The 22,385-nt window shown below is 22.9% G+C and overlaps 1 protein-coding gene across 3 annotated transcripts in view; it reads left to right on the plus strand.

The window, feature by feature from the left end:
• The window catches only part of LOC132926451 (uncharacterized), a 58,996-nt gene that overhangs the window by 20,885 nt on the left and 15,726 nt on the right, over window positions 1-22,385 (plus strand). For all 3 annotated transcript variants that reach the window (XR_009661446.1, XM_060990808.1, XM_060990807.1), the window contains 2 exons: window positions 13,338-13,586; window positions 15,781-15,957. Coding sequence is in view for 2 of the 3 variants with exons in the window: in XM_060990807.1 (XP_060846790.1) it covers window positions 13,338-13,586; window positions 15,781-15,957 (426 nt within the window). In the remaining variant the exon portion in view is untranslated. The remainder of the gene's footprint in view (window positions 1-13,337; window positions 13,587-15,780; window positions 15,958-22,385) is intronic.

The raw sequence follows: 22,385 nt of genomic DNA on the forward strand, positions 1-22,385 counted from the left end.
GATAATTTATTAGTTTTAACAAAGACTAATCCATTTCAATAAAAAAAATAAAAAACAATGAATAATCAACATATTCTAGAAGATCAATATATCCTAATTTATGAGATATGTTAATTTATTTGGAAAATTTCTGATATTTTAATCAGTTATTTTTGAATATAAAATTAATTTCCTTTAGTTTTGGTGAAAAGGGTTGTAGAAGTTTCTCATAATTATCTATTAGATTTGAAACATGCACCATGAAGCCTTACTTATACATAACAATAAATAATTAGAAAATAATCTTAACTCTAAAATAAGTATTTTATAAAATAATAAAACAAAAATTAAAACAGCATAAAATTGTGTATTAAAAAATTATGTAAGTATTAAATATTAATAAGTGCAAAGTAACATACTCATAATTACATAATTACATAATTAGACATTTTTATTTATGTTTTATTGTTGTTATTGTAAAAAGCTGGTTTACGAGTTTACGACCATAAGGTTACAAGTAAATTATATTTTTATAATATTTAAAAATTGAATTTATTTGTTATGGATTTAGAATGTTCTTAAAAGTTAGATTATAGCTTAAGCTATGATTAAGTATTTATTATTTAAGTGATCTTATATAATAAATATATCTTTATAGCTTTACAAAATATACACTACACGTTTATTAGATTTATTTAATATATTTAGGATTATATTGTATTATTGGGTCTAGTATTTCATTTTCTTTTAAGTTGATATGTTTCTGTAATATAATATACCAGTGTTTCTTATTTTTTTTTTTTTTGCAATGTATAGACTCACAAATTAACTGTTTATTGGGTATGCGACCTCCCATAAAAAAAAATACATGTCATAATATAATAAATATTATCATTAATAATGTTTATTATAAGCTGTGCTTTTAATAAAGTACAACAAAAAACAATAATTATTTAATTCTGCTTAATATAATTATTATTTATTTGGAATTGAGAGTCTAATCGACTAATCGTAAACTAAAATTTGTCGTTTAAACCTATTTTCGTAGTCTTGATGTACTGCCCAATGCTTATAACTGTATGGACAATTGATCAATACCGCATCGACAGTCATTAGACAGTCAGTAAACGTATCAAATAAAACATAACTTAACTCTTAAGATTTTATCAATTTACGGTTTAAAATTATTTTCATATATTTATTTAAATTTGTTTTTACATATATAATTAAGATCCTATTAGTTAAGTAACACCTCGAGTCATGACCCATCAAAAATATTTCGTGCTTCAATGTTGGGTTGGAAACACTAATAGTCTGTATCATTTTCTCCTAGTAAATAACATGATAAAATATTATAATAATCATTATTACAATAGGTGTATACGAGTACAACGTTTTTAACAAAAATATGTTCAAGTTACAGTATCATTAATAGAAAAATTAATCACTAATAGTCATATAAATACATTATAAATGTTCTTAGAAATAGAGCCTGACACAATGTAATCATTATCAGAATTAAGAAACATTTTTCGTATCCGATGGTTAAATAATCGAATTAAATAATATAATTACAAAATTAATTCAAATTTCAATACATCCATTACAGTGATACGCTCACCGTTTATACTAGAAACCTACTATACAGCATAGTGATGATTTTCCCGTTTTTTCAGTTTTATCATATATAATTTTTTTTGAACTGTATAGTTATATTTTTTTAATTTTTGTAAATGAAATTTATCTATTTGATTTTTGAGTATTAATCATTTAATTTTGAATAATTTTACTCTAGTTCTATAATTTTTAAAATCTTTAACTTTTTTTTTTCAAACATTTAATCTTTTATAATATTTGAATAATATTCGTATCTATTACAATGCAAAATAACGCCCAGTGGTTTTTCCTCATTTAAAATAAATCACACCAGATAGTAAATATAAAACGATGGCAAATATGGAAAACACATTCAATTTTGTTCATAAATACATGCGGGCTTTCGGATATATTTTATTATAATAATATTATATACTATAGAATAGTTATAAAATAAATTTAACGTGATGAAGACATTGGTGTGCTTTCCTACCTCTACTGCATATTTACAGAATACTATCTACCCCAGTCTAACTAAAAATACAACAATTTTAGATTATTTTATGATAATTTAAAATGTGTGACAGAGTTATAAAAGAAAAAGTTGAATGTTGAATTCTATTATTTATAAGTATTTTCTATTTTATATATTTATATATCTTAAAGATCCGTCAAAGTTTACATATTGGAAAATAATATAGTAAATTAAAATTATTTAATTTATATATTTTAATAGGTAATATTGTATAATATTTATTATAAACAGCAATTATTTAAACCATTGATTTTGAAGTTAAATTTAAAGGATAAAATGAAATAATAGGAAAGTTCATTATAAATTATAATATACACACTTTGAAATCATTTAAAAAAAAACAAATCACATAAAAAAATTATGCGACTTTTTAAAAAGTATATCGTTGTTTATAGTACTTAATTTTTATCTTTATCGTATTGGGATTTTTGTGAATATTCTCCGATGTTACAAGCATGTATTTAATAAGATACTATTGTCATAACTTATAAAGAATATTTTTTGATTCTTAGTAAGTAGTATATATTTATATAACACATTTGCATGTTCATATAGTTGACACATATTTTTAACAGTAGTAATTATACCATGTTTAAGCGTAAATTTCACACTCGAAAATCTAATTTTTGATGTTTACGCATATTTCAGGGAGATTACAGAATACTTATTGACCATCAATTTGTAGTTCACAAAAATATATTAATCATATAGACATTATCATACATATTGGCTACACATAAATATTTATCGTCTGTAAAATTTCTAATCTAATTTTTTTCAGGTAATAATAGAACTATAGAATACAATTTGTTTAAGTAATATTGTAGAATAAATTTATAGTTATTAAACATGGAACACGTATACTATTAATATGTTAAAAAACAATAGATATAAATAAAAAAAAATATTTAAATAAATTATGTTCATTTATTACTTGCAACAATTATTTCAATTTCTATAAAAAAGTTTGAAAAATCAAAAGTTTACAGACGATAAATATTTTCGGGTAACTAATATGTAAAATAATGTTTTTATTGTAAATAATTTTGTTTGAACGACGAATTGACGGTCAAACACTGTGTAATCTCCCTGTGATGTGTATATAGTTAAATGAAGATTTATAAGGTGATCATTACCTCTTGTGGTGTGATTACTACGGTGAAAAGTGCAAATCAACTGTGAACTTACAAACATATATTACTCGAGAATATTTTATCAAATAAATAAATAAAATTTATATGCTATTGATTATTATATATTTTAATGGTTTTGAAATGCTAAGTAATTATAAACTATTGGTATAGAATGAATTTAAAATTACTACAATTTGTTCAGAATAAAATGAAAAATACATTAAAGAAATTCTCAAAAAATTTATATTGCAGTATACAGTAATTGATTGTTTTTTAAATTAAACTTTTTTTTTAAAGTTTTAACATCTTTAAATAATAAGGGCAATCTGCCGATTTAGTATGGATAAAATATTAAATGTAAAGTTTCATCGTTGTTATAAAATTACGTTTAAAAGTTCAAAACTATAGTTTTTATTTAATATAAATATACCTGTATCAGATAGTTAAACGAATAGTTAAGAAACAAAAAATTGAGTACTTACTATTGTTCACTAAACTTATAGGCTGGATTTTATATTATATAATAGGTAGCTATAAGTAATGGAAGCACTTAGTTTTTGTACACCATATAAAATTGAAACTTAAGTGTATATATAAATAGGTAATAACAGCAAATGGTGTTTTATCGTGCATGAAAGTGACTAAACTATAAAATATTTTGGTTGAAATTTATAAAAACTTTTATTACAACACTGAATAACAATAATATATCTTATCAACAATTATATTTTACTACATAAATTAACAAATCTATAATTTGTAAATGTATTAATTTATAATGCATGTGAATTTTAATGATTTTTTATTTCAACTTTTTTTAAAATTTACAGTCTTTCAGAGCGATGAATGTATTGGTTTTACAATGGTGTTTATTTTTGTTTGCCTGAAGACGCTTCATTGATCATAAATATTGATGGTTGTGTCAGGTAGAAAATAGGATCTATTTTGTATTTGGGTCAAAAGTAGAAATTTATGTGTACTTTTAAAATAATCTGACAAAAAAAAAAAATAATATACGAGATATTATTAATGTAATACCATTTTTCGCAAAATCAATTTTGTTAGTTTTTATAATTTAAAAATAAATAACCATATATACTTATTATGTTTAAAAACTAATTTTAACTATTTTAATTTCAAATTTTGACGAAATCTTACAAAATAAATTTAAAGAACATTTGTTGATTAATTTATTGTAAAAAATCCATAAAACATTTAACTTAAATACTTCTGAACCGAAAAACGTAAAACGAGATTCCTGAATAGTTTTTTTTACTAGAATCACAAATAGTGTTCTATGTATATCCATATAATTTTTTATCAGCGTTCGAAATTCAATTTTTAATGATATTGAATATTATTAAATGAATAAAAATAAAAATGTTAATAATTATGTTGTAATTCAAAAATCTTACTCTCAACTACTTGAAACTTTTCACCATTGTTTATGTATTTTTTTGTATACAATGCACAATGAAATTTTCAAAATATTTAGATTAATTATAAGCTATCTGTATCAGGAACCTATTTACTTACTTATTCACACCATTCTTTATGGCGCATTAGAACCATTGCCTGAGTAATAATTATCGTCTATAACGACTATTAATATTAAAATAATTATTATATTATAATACCTACATGTGATAAGTTTTTTGTGAAAATTAGTACAACTTGCTGTATTACTGATAGAAAATAAATTGCTAAACTATATAGATCATTAGATATGTACATACATAATTGTTATAATCCGCAACCGTCTTTGTTTGGTATCGTTTTTCATCGTAGGCATAGAGTGATTAAGTCTTGATGTAATTTTATAACTAAGTTCAAATTTAACACATTTATTGTAGTAACTTACTGAATGGCTTTTTCGTTTTTTCAACTACCTACATGTGAATCCCAATAAATAATTATATTAATTAATATAATAAAATAAAAATTATTGGTTATCATTACACCACGAGATGATAGAATACAAATATTATGATTCATATTAAATAAAAAAAAATTACAAGTATTTACCTACGCACTATTTGCCGTTTCACTATTTTTAAAATTGTTTATTTATATTGTTATACCCTTACATATATTTTTATTAGGCTACATATATTCTTGTCTATACAAATGTTTACCACAATCGACTAATATTATTTGTTTGGTTGAACTTGTGCGAATTGTAGCTAGACACGCAACTTTCATGATAACTATAAGTGTATTACCTAATATTAACAATTGTAAAAGAAGATTTAAATTAATTATTTAGCATAGGTAGATCTATATGCTCAAAACATTTTAATCACTGTATATAATTTTAATGTCATAATAATATAAAACATGAGACCTTAATAGTTAAAAGTAAATATTTGTATGACTTACAAAATATTCTCTATATAAATTATGGTTATTTATTGATTTTGTTTATTATTTTCGGTTGAAAAAGTATATTAAATGTACCTACGTAATATTGTTATCATTTTTCAGACTAAAATATGAATGACTCATCGTTGACACTTTATAATACTGTAATACATATATTATAAAATGTCATAAGATATAATTTGAAAAGTAATATATCAATCGATGTTTAAAATTAACTAAAAATCAAGGACTTATTAATTTTTCCTGTAGTTTGTTTATTTTAATGAAATATTTAAAACATAAAAATAATTATTGTGACATATCGTTAGTTCTAATGTCATATATACATTATACATTCTACATATATATGTAAAGATATTTGTATATATTGTAAGATATTTTTTTTTAAACGACTCAATAATAATTCATCACAAATACCTATTAATTGGAAGTTTTTAAAAAAAAATTATCAATTAATTAATATTGTTAAACCAAAACTCTAATAGAAAAAAATCTAGTTTAATTTTTATCATTCTCAAAAATCAAAATTGTCCATGTATTTGGATTTAGGATGATGTACGAGATAAAAATCTTATTAATAAATATTTTTAGTCGGTAATTGAAAATTCTCTGTATTTTTCTAAATATTTGGGGAAAACATAGAACAATTTAGAAAAATTGAAATATTTTCATAAAAAAAAGTTTTTGGACTAACATATTATTTAGTTAATTTTATTCATAATTTTCAAAATATTTTAACTCTTTTTGAGCAATTTATTAATAATTTTTTTTCTATTAATGTTTATTTAAGTAATTTCAAAGAACTCAAAAACTTAATACGAAGATTTTTATAAATTTCAATACAGAAATATAAAAAAATTGAATAGAGATTTACAATAAGCAATAAGTAATTTGAGCATTTGATATTTTTAAATTGTGTAGCAGTTAAAAATTCATAAAATTGTTAATATTCACACCTAAGGACATTTAATACAAGGTTAGATATAAGATTTTTCACAAGAATTAAAAATCGTGTTATCTTACAAATATATTTTTTGAACGTAAAAGGTTTAAATTTTGATTATAAATTGGATATTCATGCGTTAAATAAATATTTCGAATCAAACGATTTTCGTCGAGTATTAATGGTATATATTTAAAATATTCCACTGTTATAAATTATTATTTTTATTTTCCACTCTTTCAAAATACTTGCATATTTAATTTTTTCAGAAAAACCCATCATAATAATGTTTATTTTTGATCAAAAACGGAAAATTTGATATGTAAGGTTCCACAAAATTACAGTTCTTACTAAAACGTAAAATTATACGAACATAACTTTGTATAGGTATTTGTATTTCAAATAATGATAAAATTGAATATTTCGTTATAATTTAAAATTGTTTGCGATGACTTGACTTTAAGTCTTAAAAGAACGTTATACCCGCATGTGTTGTCTCTGTCCTACTAATGTAGATCATAGCAAATTTTCGTTCAGCAGAATACATTTTGTAATGTTAGCTTAAATATTAAAGTAAATTTACCTATAATCAAATTTAAAGGTAAGAATATTATTTAGGGCATCTCATAAGATTTTATTGATATCTTAATTTCTAAGTGAGTTATGTTTATGTAAAATATTAAAACTTTAAAATGCTCGTAACTTGCTTAAAAATTAAAATACCAATAAAAGCCTATGAGATGCCTTAGATAACATTTTTACCTTTAAATTTTATAATAGGTAAATTGACTCTAATATTAAAGCTAACATCACAAAATGTGTTCTGCTGAACGAATATTTGCTAAAATCTACATTAGTAAGACAGAGACAACATGTGCGGGTATAGCGTCCTCTTAATGTATATTATTATATTTTATTATATACACGATGAATATTTAAAAATATTTAAATTAATTTTAACCTATTGTCTGTTTATTGTATTTAGTAAAATAATTTGCTACATAAACAAAATAAATATGTAAATTGTATACCTTAGTACCTGATATAGGTTGTAAAACCGTCTCGTTTTCATATGCAAGAGTTTATTATTGAATTTATGTTTAACACATCCATTACAGCAGGGGTCACCAATTAATATTTTTGAAGGTCACATTAGGAATCTGAAAAGTTTTCGCGGGCCATCAAAATTCTATAAGTACATTTTTACATTATTTAAAAACCAATAATATTTAACAAAAATAATAACACATATAATGTTGTCGTAATACGTGTTATTTATTCTTTGTCTGCGGGCCGGATAAAATGTGTTCGCGGGTCTGCCATTTGGTGACCCATGCATTACAGTAACCTATTCAATGACGAGGTACACTTGACACTTACTGTACAGCAGAACGTTACCTAGGTACTTGGCCGCTTTTTTTGTTTGAAAAAAATATCGACCAGGCGTTAAAATTGTAGTTTTTTCCAATTTTTTTTTCGGATAAAAGTTTTATATCTTTAACAATGTTCTTAATTTATTAAAAAAAAAAAATGCACATTAAAACTGCAAACCTATCATCTTTCGATTATACATTTTGTATATATATATATATATGTATGAAAATAATTATATAGTAAACCCTGTAGCATAACCTGACCACTTAATACTTACTAAGTTAAGAAGTTATATTTTTCTATAATATAAATAAATATAAAAAGAGAAATCCAGATCTATAAATATTAGATAATTATGCTTTATCAATAGGAAATATTTTGTGTATGCAAAGAATATTCAATCAATAATTTAATTTTAAAATTCATAAGACTATGATTGATGAATAAATTACGAGTTTCTTTAATGTATTAAAATTACTTTTACTTATTTTACTATAAAATAAATAAAAAATTTTATAATTGCGTGGACTTCAGTTTGTTGTACATACCTAGTTAATATTCAAAAGGCAACACGTGATATAGTAAATATTGCCAAATAAGCTTTTATTATAGTTTATTCATCATAATGCGGTTGTCTATAGTGTAATTTATATTTCAACATGTATACTATAGGTTAATATAGTTATACGTGTTTTTAACGCAAAGACGCAATTAGATTACATTTTTTATGAATCAAAACATGGTTGTGGACGACCCAAGGGAAATTACAGACAAACATATTGTATTCATACAGATAGGCCGTTGTTTATATTATTATAATTTATAAAATAAGAAAATATTCACTAATCCGATATTCTTGAATCGAAATAACCATTTAAACCATTTATGATAAGAAAAATTATTTTTAAGAAATGTTAATTTATCTACTATATTTTTTGATTTCACGTGGAGAAAATATTAATTTTGCTGATACTATACGAACTATTCAATGTAGTTTCATTATTTTGAAAAAATGAGGTTTTTATTTCATTTAATAGATACGTCATGTTCGAATAGGTATGTCAAAATTAATTACAAATGTGAAAATCGTATTAAAACAATTCAATATAAAATCAAGATAATTATACTATAATGTTATATTATGTATGTTCAAATTATGATTATAACTTATAAAATATAAATATGTACAAATAATTAATAACGAAATACTATTTTTAGCATAAATAAACTCTTATTATACAAACAATAATAATAAAATATCTTACTAGTAAAGTATAATGAAAATTAATTTCCTGACTATGCGCTGAAGCATTATATTACGTGAAGAAGACGATGTTTTTGTTGGAAAGTTCAGTACCATCACAGTTTTAATTTAAAATTCTGAGTGAGTCATGAAGAATACATTTTTAAAGTAACAAAAAAGAATTAAACTTTAGATATGATGGTTACTGTTATTATTAACTATTATATAATATAATGGTATGCTTATAAAAATAAAATATAAATAGTTAATCGATATAGGTTTAATATACATATATATAAAAGGTTCTAAAGATAGTAAGTGGGTATCGCTTTGCTATATATTAGGTTTCGAATGGGTCACTATTACATGTGTATTAAATTTGTATTCAATGATAATATATCATTATTCATTGTATACAAAAAACGATTCTGAGAGAAAAAAGTATATCAATTTATATCACCAAGTGGCAAGTAATATTTTTTTTTTAAATGCTTATTCAATTCATTTATTTTATTTTTAATATTTAGTAGATTGATATAATTTTTCTCGAAATTATTACATTTATAATATTATAAGTATTTAATTATTATAATAATATATATTATTATAGTTTATACCATATTATATCAACTAATATAACACAAAATTTATTAAAATGATTTCCGAAAATACTGTAACATAGTTAAAATAGACGTATAGACGTAAAGTACAGAAGAATCGCTATTAACTGTTCTCCAATTAACTGTCTTTCTCGATTAACCACCATTACTCACGCGCTTAAGTAAAAGTTTATCGCCTTATATTCTAGTTGGTTTATCCGAACTTTTTGATCATATCAACTAGATAAGTGATAAATATATTTTATGAGTGAGATAAAAACAGTTTATTGCGATCGAGAACATAACTTTTACTGAAAAGTCAATTAGTCATAATGGTTGAAATACAAAATAATTATAAAATATGTGTTGTATGCTTAAAAAATGTTCGTTTCTCGTTAAACCGTCTTTTCGATTTTCCGTCAAGACTAAGACTAACGATTAATTGAGGTTCTACTGTACCTATTAATAAATAATATTTTAAAATAAATTAAAAATATTGTTGCATATAGTAAAAATTCAAAATAATATAAAATAGTAAAATACACAAAAGTTTAAGTTCTCATAAATAATGTTTTTAAATCATAATAAAATAATTAACATATTGTAATTTATTATTTAAATATGTAATTTAGTCCAAATTTGTACTTAAAATGTCTATAAAAAAATAATCATTTTCATACACTTTTTAGATTTTACAGTTTCAATGTGAAGAATTTCGTATTACATTTTCAAAACTTAGATACAAAAAGAAAAGTTTTTACGAATTTTTAATTACAAAATAGTTTGCAATTTTTTGCGATTTTGTCGAAATTTTAATTTAAAATAAATATAAAAAAATTGTGCATAGGTATTTTTAATATTTTAATACAGACTTTTGTGTAACCTTGTATTAAATTTTTAGGAATTTCGACCCACCAAATAATTTTAAATCGACAAAAATTTAGATTTTCTCATGTATATTTCTTTTTAAAACGAGTGGATAAATTTAACGAATTTTATGGTGTAATAAAAATTATAATATTAACTAATATTCTGTTAAAAATTATTAATTATAATTTTTTTTTTTTTAAATACAATAAAATATTTAAAACATTTTGAGGAGAATTAATTGTTTTACGGCTGAATGTTGTAAACATTTCAACTTGAAATGCTCGTAAAAATTGATTTAGTTTTCCGATAGAGTTTTTTTTCATTTATAAGTTGAAAAACTAATAAATAACCTTGTATTAAATTTCAGGTATAAAATTAATAATTATTATGAATTTCTAACTACAAAATAATAAACTAATTTTCGTGAGTTTCATAAATGTTGTCAAAATTCTAACTTTAAACGCGTATAAAAAAAATATTACCACTATAGATTTTCGAATTATATTAATTGACAAATAATTAACTTATGAGCAGCTTTGTCTTAAATTTTCAGTAAGTATTTTTACACAGTAGGTAAATAATTTTTAATAGATATTTGTAAACAAAATTTGTATTTCATATTATATTAGAATATCAATTAAAATTAAACTATATAATGGAAATAATGGTCATATTACTAATTAAGATATGCGTAAAATTAAAAAAAAACAATTCAATTACAATCTTTCTTCAAAAAAATAGTTTTTAAAGATTGGCCTTATTTTATAATACCCGTATGTCATATAAAGTAATATGTAAGTATGAATCAATATACCAACTCAACACAAAGACTGAGAATCGTATTGAAAATCCATCCTTAGTAAAATAGCTATTGAAAAGTTTTTATTTTTTGTCAGAACTCAGTACTTCAATTCTTTTATAGAAACATGTTCTTAAAATAATTACATTTAGCTGAACACCTGCACTTCAAAATATGCATTTTTAAAGATTATTTTAAAGCTTTGATAACAAAAAATGAAATTCTAATGTTAAAACTTTAAATTCTCTTGTTATATTTTATGCTCGCACTTGGTTTTAAGTACAATTTTTCTTTTGATCTTTCTTCTTAAATTTAGTGTATGGTAATAATATCTGTAGTACAGTGAAACCTCTATATAATGGACAGTCATGGGGAATTAAAAAATTTCCACTATTGAGAAATCCTCTACATAGTGGACATTTTCGAGAAATTACTAAATGTTCCCTATAGAGAGACGTTATATAAAATTGGACGAAATGGTTATAGGTACATATGCATACATTAAAATTTATAATAATGAAATATTAATTGATTATATATATATATATATATATATATAATATGTGTGTAGTAAATAGTGGGTATAAAAATGTTGTATGTTTATGTATATTGTACAATTAAAAAAATCTGTAATCTTTTTTTGTGTAAATTTTTTATGTTTTTCACAATGAATTTGTAAATTGGATACCATTGATAATGCGATCTCATCTTTTTATCGAACACGTTATAATCGTTATTCGTTTGATATTTTTCGAATAGGAAAACAACTGGAAAATTATTAAGATAAGATAATATATGAACGAAATGTATAAAAGATAAATATAGTATTTTTATTAAGTACTTAAACATTTTCTATATGTACCAGTTTTTACTTTTTGGTGTCCCCGTCCACTGTTACTCATATTATGTGCACACATTTTCACTGTATATTTAACAGTTCTGGGTTTCAATAAGATTCTTCCACTGTTGCTATAATATCAATATTATGTCTATAATGACCAAACAATGAATCTATCTATTTCAATTTTTTTTTGGCATGGTTTTATTTTATCCAGTATTTTTATATGTTTATATGAAATTTAAAATAGTCAAAATTTATATTCTAGGCATTTAAATTGCTATTTTCTTAATAAATCAACATAGAATATACATGATTCGGGAAAATTAAATAATATTTAAATAATAATAATAATATTATTTTATGAAGAAATGTGACTATACATAGGGGCAATAGCGATTTAAAAAATATTTTTAAAGTTTTTAATATATAAACTGCACACATTTTATTTTTGAATTTCCAAATTTACAACACTTTCCTAAGTATTTGAACTTATCTCTAGTAACTTAGACCTAGTGTAATTGGAACTGTTTGGGTGTTAGGTAAAGGTAAATATATTTTAACACATTTTAAAGATTAACTTAATGGTATAAAATTAACATATTTACAGCATAATTCAATTTTTAGAAAAAAAAATCGAGCTTTTTATTTTGCAGTTATTTAAAAATGAATAATCATTGATATTATATATTTTAAATTTTTATAAAATATTTTGTATTTCCATTTTCTAGAAATGCTATTATTTTCAAAATATTTTTCAAATTATATTTTTTTCTCAAAAAGGTCAAAATGTAATTTTAAATTCTAGGTATTTATAGCTAATAGCTAATTATTTTAATACCTATATTATTATTAGTTTTTTGAATGTTTATTGTTTTGAGTTTGGACATTGAACACGTATTTATGGACTAGACTTCTAGAGCTTTGTTTTAGAATATTTAGTTTCAAACAATTTTGTTTTTATTTTAATACTTTATGTATTTTGTCATTATCTTTGTTCTTCATTCATTTACCTATAATATCCTTATTTTTTATTGCATTTTCAGATTCCATTAATGGAAAATAAAATGAAGTGGGATAGGTCGAAGAAAAAGAAGTTCCCTGATATTGAAATTGAAATGAGTAATACCAACTACAACGGTAAAGAAGAAAAAATTACGAAAGAAGAAACGTCCATACAAATGATTCCATTGTGGTCTAATAATCAGAACGCTGATTTGACATCCCCAAATCTCGGAGTTAAGGAACACAGTTTTATTTTGCAAAGCGGGGATTCTGGAATCGAATCTGTACAGGTATGTTATAATAAGTTCGTATTTTAATAGGCGTATCCGCGTATCTAAAAAAAAATTAATAAATTAGTCAACAGTAATTGTTTGGGAAGTTTCTTGTGTGAAATCAGTTTATCCTTGTTCCTTACACAGAATTGTCTATTTGTCTATAAATATTAGTTTAAGTCGATTTATATTCGTAGGAGTGGCAATTAATAAAGTGATCAAATACGTAAGTACATCTTCATACGGACATTGTATATGGGTGAAGGGATTGAGTGGTGGTATACATATCTAAGCCATTGACAGTCTAACTATCTGTCTATTTATATATTTTTGAAGTAAAACTTCTTTACTGAAGGTATGACAAAAATATTTAGTCACGTGACCGTCTGAAACGTCTGTATATGACGTCCTAACATACCAAAGACGTGAAATGTAAAAACCTAACTCCGTAGATATTGTATGGTTGTTGTACCTGTATAAATATATTATTTCTTCCATGGGAAAGTCACTTTAGAAAAAAATGGACTTATCCAAGAAAAAACAAAATTTGGCTATTGTAAATAGTTGGATAGTTTCTAGTTGGTGTAATAAATATTTTAGTTGTATCAAACAATGTGTTTAGTTAAAAGTACTAAAATAAATTAGTCGAATAATTTTAGTCAAACCAACTTAATTCATACTTATTGCAACTTTATAAACTAGTAATATTCAAATATAACTATATAAAATTATTTAAACAGTTATAGCAACCATAACCATAACGCAACTGTCCTGTCTGATTCAAAAGTTAGTATTTTATACAAAGTAATATGAATTGTGAAATGTCAAATGATTGATATTTGATTTAAATAAAATTAAAAACCTATAGGCACATCGGATAACTCTTGGTACATTGTGATAACTAGTTCAAAGAAGGATATATCCTGCATAATCAAATATGTGTACCTCGTAATTAAAGTACCTAAAGCACCTAAATAACATATAACCAACATGCACTTATATAATTCAAATTAAACGATATTCACGAAAAAGAGTTAATATTTTACACGTGCGGATTATGTGATCTTGAATAATCTAGACTCTAGAGTACCTACCTATACTAGCTATTAAATCGATTTTACGATATTCCCAATAATCGTGGTTTTGGGATTTGTATAAACATATATGATGTGTTTAAAAAAATTCCAGGATATAGCTGCATTATTATTACTTATAAACATCCTTGTTACAAGTTTACAATATTTTAATATTGCGACCTGTGTTTACGTTTACATCTGTATTTGCGATCTGATGTATAATTTGTATTTTTATCGTCCATAAGTATTAGTATTTTTAATCACTGTTATCAATTTCATCAATATGATGTTTTCTAATTATTATTATACCTAATGGATAATACTTATATTATTATCATGGTGCATACTGCGATTTTATAAAGATGAAATACATTTACCTTTAGTATAATAAACGTTTACCTTTAGTAAATATATTATATTAATATTAGTAAAATGCTATCTACTATAAAGATATCTATTATTTATAGTATATTAGTATCTATTACTATAAATAAATTTATTTCGTCATACATTTAATATTAAAGCAACTTCTTAAGAGGACGTTATACCCGCATGTGTTTCTCTGTCTTACTAATGTACATCATAGCAATTTTAGAATATATTAGAAAAACTAACACGCATTGAGATGCGCATAGATGCATATGACCTCTACGTAATGCCGGGTAGTGCTAACAATATACTATACTATATAGAATATATTATCGAAAAAGATCTATATAAATAAGTAATGAATCAAATTGGTTCCGATAATCAAATCGATTTTTACTATCTTTGCTTAGAGGTTTTTTAAAATTATTCTCCCCATAATTTTATGAAAATGTCTTATAAATTACTGTCATAAACCCATATACCCACTCCCCAAGACCATGCCTCTTAATTCCAAGACTCACAAAGAAGTTTCACTTCATACGTGAGTACTTGCAACACGCACCAGTTTTTTTTTTTGGACAGGTAACTGTTGAGAGAAAGGACGCCATTTTTCTTTTACAAAAGCTACTGAAAAGTTTAACTTACTTTTTACTATAGTATAAACTGTTAAAAAAGAATAGGATGTTGTCAAAAACCAATCTAAAGGTTGTAAACTATATGTAAAGAAAATATTATATTATAGACTAATATATTATGTGTTTATTTAGGCAAGTCCAGCCCAAAGGGCGATTAAGCCTTGCAGTTCATCTACAATCGATATATATGACGTTCCAGGCCCTTCAACATCAAGGCGATTTAGTTCTGTGTATCTGCATCCAGACCGTGCACGTTTTAATTATCCTAGTCCAAATGCTTCTTCTTCTCGAGATCACAATGCAATCGAGGTAGTACATTTTTAGTTTAAATAAAAATTTTTGTTTATTAGACAACTTTAATATTTTGTAACCAATTCATAAATTATTTTAATCATCTAAAATGTATCATATTATTTCAAAATATTGATAATTGTCTGCAAGAATCATTTAAGTGTGTTAATATTTTAAAAACATATATGTATCACAGAAAAAAATATAAATCTCACAAACAAATCCTAGTAGCATGTTATTACAACGTACTTATATCGAATTAAATTTAATAATTAAATCTTAATACGAAAATTTCACTTACTTATACTTTATACGCTGAAAAAATTAATTTACAATATTTTGATATTTTTAAAATTATACTAGTATGTATCTAATATAAGCATTATATAATTACAAACATACGTAATATCGATAACATATTTTTTTAATTTATACGATATATGCTTACAAAACATTGAAATTAGTGTAATACATTTTGACCAATAACAAATTAATAAATAATATACTTGATAAGTTTTAGTTAAACATTTTAATTAATATTGACATTTTTTAAATAGTCAAAAATCTTTCAGATATATTTTAGTATTCTTCTTAAAAACATAGTTTTTAATAAAATTTAGATATATTTAAAATTAAACAATAATTTAAATTTTAATGATTAAAGTAAATTCGTACTATAACGATATTTTTAAAATAAAGTATATATTTTTGTGACTGCTTATATATAATGCCTAGCTATTATATACCTATAGTTATTAAGAATTTTCGTATGAAGGTTTAATGTATATAAAATGTTGAATATTTATTTAGTTTGCATTACTTATATTTAACATGTATTAATATATAAACTACTGATAGTATTTATATAATATGATGTAGAATAGTGTAGTAATTTCTAAACTATATTATTAATTACTACAAAACTTTGATTGGGAATAATAACAAGAGAAAAATGTTACTCTTTGAATGTTTGAATATTTCACTGTTCTACTTGTGTACAATACTGTAGAAAACACAGTTTTATGATCTCAAACATCAGCGACTCGATTGAATTTCAAATTAAAATTGTTTTTAATTTGAACCACATATTTGAGAAATGACGTAATTTGATAAAAGGTAATAGGTTGGTATCAAAGAAAACAACTGTTTTTACGCTACCAGTTATGTATGGTGGATAAATCGAGAGGTAAAATGGAGAGAAGTCAGAGAGATACAAATTTTCATAAAAAAAACTATGTTTTGGCCTGGGGGGAGGTGCATCTAAAGTTCCTGAACTTATGTAATTTCTATAATACGCAATTCTTCGTGGTGTAAATGTGTGGAACCTGGATTTAATTTATTCTCATGTAGTTGTAGTTAGCCCCAAATATGTCAATAAATTATATTATTTAATTTTAATTTTTAATGATATGACAAAAAGGAGTAGTAAATTACTTCAATAAACTAATTTTGTTGGTTATTATTTGGTCCAACTATTTTAAAATTAAATGTTTTTTTTATACATTTTCAAACATAATGAATCCATCCATAGATAACACATTTTACACACATTATCTCAATTTTCAAAATGTTGTGACATGTCGTTTCTCAAATTAGTGGTTCATGTATTATTTGTATACAATGTTTAATCTTATAATCATAAAAAATGTAATTATTTAAGTTATATATAGTATTTATTGATATTCACATCATTGGCAATGATAGTTTCAAATTGCATTTGCTTGTAGAGGTTATGAGTCTAACAAATATTGAATAACATACACTAACAATAAGCAAATTTTAGTATTATCAATAAATACATAGATATTTATTGTTTATCCATTTTTTAGTTTAAAATCTCATATTTATTTCAGCATGTATGATAAAAAGTATCTATTATTATTTTAATAATTTGTTTTATACTATTTTTAATTTAAGCTGCAGTGGTATTTTCTTAAAATATGGGTCAGCAATGAACGTCAAACGACATGATTGAAAATATTTAGTCATGCTAAGATCTATTTGATTTATACATACCTCTTCTTATTTAAATAGAACAATTTAAAATTATAGTGCAATCATAACAATTAAATAATAATTAATTATGTAACTATATTAAAATGAGTAAATGAAATACCTTTTATTATCTATTCATTAATTATTTAATGTTTAAAAACAATCGATTTAAATTAGGTACACTTTTATTTAAATCAAATTCCAGTAATATTTTTTATCGTGATAGAATAAACTTCTGAAAATAAATAAGTAACAATCATTTTTTTTTCTCTTATGAAAACTTTTTTTCATTTAATATCAATCTATACAATAAGTAATTATAATGATATATAATTGTAAGGAGTGTGAGTGGTGTAAAGAGGAAGTTACCAATTAGTTATACCGCAATTAATTAATTATTTATTAGTTTTATAAATCGCGATTCTAGTTGCGTAAATTCTGTGGAAAAGGTTAGTAGAAATATAAAGGGTGGCTTATATAAAAGAATTAATTTTTTAGATCATTTTGGGATGAAAACGTTTGTAATAATGTTTGGCAAGGACATTAACGATTAACAGACATAATTTGTAGATAATATTATTTTGTAGTTATTACAAAATATATGACGTCAATAACGTTAACTGATTGGCAAGAGACAATTGTTTCGCTATACTCATATTTATACGTCATTATACGTAATTTATAATATATCTTTTTGTGTTTAATAAATCATTTATAAATGCATATATTTTGTACCAGAACCACAATCATATGAGTTAAATTTCTAAGCTACTTGAAGTATTATCTCAACAATTCAAAACAGAACACACATAATACACTAATAACATGTATAATGCGTATATGTACTTATATTCAGACAAACATACACTTACACATTTATATAATATACTTGGGTATTTATTAAATCTATATACAAATATAATAATATATATAATATATAGTATATTATGTACATATTAAGTATGGTACCTTTAATATGCAGGTATATATTTATATCTTATATATCTTATACTTAAAGCGCATTACTTAAATAAACATAAATGTTCAAAAGCTATATTATATCTTTATCTTAATTCAAATTTTCAAAATGTTTATTATTTTTACAAGATCTAACCTTTTAGCTAAATTAATTTTTCGTGTTATCAATAGTTTATTATAAAATCTAAAAATTAAAAGTGGAAAACTATATAATTTAAATTATTTTAAATGATCTTGCTCAATAGTTTGGTTAACTTTTGATTAGAAATTATTGAAATATTGGTGAGTTTATTATATTTTTTAACTTTTATAATGCTTAATCATATCCCCATCTGGTAATTATTTGCAAAATATGTAACTTCTAACATATTATGTAAATTTTATATTTATGACGAAATACACACATAAAAAGATTTAAAATAAAAGTAATTGTATAATTTATTACTATTATTTTAAATGTATTTTAAAACTTAAAAACACCCAAGGCTAAAGAATTTAACTAATGATTTGAAAGCCTTAAAATCTAATAAACAAATAAAAAATAGGGAAAACTCATTTTGTTGGAAATCTTTTGAAATGGATTTTACACTTGTCAAAGTCGGTTAATTAAACATTTATTTACATAATATATATCTGAGTCGTAACTATAATACTGTAACTAGTTCATTAGTTTACTATTTTATTATCAAACAAATTTTTTTGTAGATATTTTATAGTGAAAGAAATTAAAATTAATAAAACATTGTGAAATGTGGATTAACACCACAAAATTATTAAAATTGTTTTTATGAAAGTTTTAAAAACTATAATACTCTTTGTATTTATTCTTTATATTGAGACAATAATGATAAATTAAGTACAATACATATTATTTTTGATATTTTATATATAATTTAAATTATTTGTGATATTATTTCAAAAATCTAAAATAAAAATAATTCGAATAATCAAAGTATCCAGTGTACAATTAAAATATCAGAAAACGCCTTATAAAACTGGAACATTGTAAATTTATTTCTTTAGCATGAATCAATTTTAACTTTTCAAATTAATTGTCTAAATTGTTTTTGATTTATTCAACCCTGTAATATCATATAGATATAGCTAGTTTGTAAACTAATCGTAAACATTTCTTGATAGGTAAATTAATGTCGTGATTCTTAATACCATCTAATTTGAAATTTATTTAGCATTTATTGTAATTGCTGTATCACAGCTGTATTATTCAGTAGACAATATATTATTTGATTACATAGAGACAAAGGGTACAATAATATAAATATAACGAGTTTAAAAAGTACAAATATCAAGTTACATTAAGATATTTTTTTAAATAATAATTTTCAAATACATGTATGTATATTTATGTAAATTTAAGAACTCAAGTTACAATTATAAAATAATCGATGAACTACTTTGAATTAAAAAATAAAATGCTTATCATAATAACTATTTATAATAATATTATAATTTAAAAGTTCTCAGTAATAAAAACTAAAACACAAATCTCAAAAATAACAATATGAAATTCTCTCTATCAACTAGCCGATAATAGAATTTTATTTATCAATTATTAGTAACAATGTGTTCAATATTTAATACAAATTATAGAATTATATAATATATATGTATTATGTATACTTAATATATTATTAATTAATATTTGGGTATAGTCTATCGTTATAAATTTTTGTAAATAATGTAAATGGTTAGCCGTAGCACTATAACAATAGTAGAAAAAATATTTGCCATTGAGTCATGCTCTACTGTACATTAGCCATTAGGTACTGAGCTTTGGTAACACCTACTTTTACACTAAAATCTTCGGTTTTTCATATACATTTCACTTTCGTTATTACCCTTTATTACTTTTGCTACACTATTGATACACCTTTCCTTCTTAAATGTATAATATTATTATGAGAAAAGTGTGGCGATGGTGAACCTACTTAGGTTCAAGGAATGTAAAATAACTCAATATAAAAGTTCAAAATAGAAAAATTCTGTACGTTATGGTAGAATATATAATGAACGATATTCATTAATTACACCCAGACGTACTATTTTTGAAAGTTTGACGTGAGTTATGATGTAACTCATTAATTCAAATAAGAAATCACAACATTTAAATTATAAACAATTATTACAATAAATTATACCATATACTAATACGGTGAATTTTTATCAATTTCAAAATATTTCTACGAGTTTTTAATAATTCATAATATAAAATCGTGTTTATACTAAGAATCGTGTAAAATGGAATAAGCAAGTTTTAAAATTTCACATATCAGTTATTTTAATACAAACAATTTCATTGTAGTACATTTATATTGATCTATATGTTTATATTATAATTAAAGTAAAAGCTAAATATTGGTAAGCCATGTGTATATGCTTTATCGCCAACTAACTTTCAATAGATAATGCGCTGAGTGGAAAATTTTTTCCAGCAATTTTTATTGATTAGTATAAGTAATATCTTTTGATTATCGGTCGATAAATTGATTAGTCTCAAATACCATTAGATAGGTACATAGAAAAAAAAAATGACAATTTTCTCCCCTAGAATAAATCACACCCAAGTTGAGTGTGATTTATAGGATATTTTTGAAGCATATGTACCTAAAATATCAAAAACCGTTGGTACTTCAAAGAATAAAAACTGCAGATAATTGTAATACAATAACTTCCGTGTTCCGCTAACTATGTTATGTGTCAAAATGTATGTAAATTTATTTATTATTCCCATTCATTAACATTTAACAAGTTGTTTTATAATCTTATTATCGCTCTCTGTTATACATTATGTTATGAAGTTTTCGTGGTTGACAGTTATATCAAATCTAATATCAAATATGTCAGATATTAATGTTATGTTTTATTATAAATTCATGTTTTTATGTCAAAATCTAAATAAGCATTACATTTAAATATGCATGTAACTGCGGGTCGTTTGTCTTTACAGAGTGATTATTTTGACAGAGAACGCACTTCTTTATTTTAAACATTTATGGTTTATTTTTGAATTTTTTTTTTTACAAAATCTGAGACATTACACTCAATTCTCACATATTTTCCATATTTATCACTCCTATACGTTTTAACAACTATTAGGTATTATTTTTAAAATTTAACAAAATACTTTTATAAAAAAATTTAAATGTATAAATACAAAATATATATCAAATAACTAATAAATTTGTTCTAACTAATGAAAAAACAAATGTTAAAAATTTATTTACAAATGATAAAGAGGAATAAATAAGTTAAGTTTACTACTCCGCTTATTAAAGCTTATAATATTTCCTAGTAAAAAAAGCCATTTTTAAATATTTAATATTCATATACCTATTTCAAAATAATAGGGTTGTATAAATCTAAATTTTTTTCAAAAAATTAAAATAAATAGAAATATTTTCAATACTTTTAGGTAAGTATAATGAACTTTCATCATTAAAATAATCACTCTG

Source organism: Rhopalosiphum padi, chromosome 3 (genome assembly GCF_020882245.1).
Source record: "Rhopalosiphum padi isolate XX-2018 chromosome 3, ASM2088224v1, whole genome shotgun sequence".
In the NCBI taxonomy this organism is placed as follows: domain Eukaryota; kingdom Metazoa; phylum Arthropoda; class Insecta; order Hemiptera; family Aphididae; genus Rhopalosiphum; species Rhopalosiphum padi.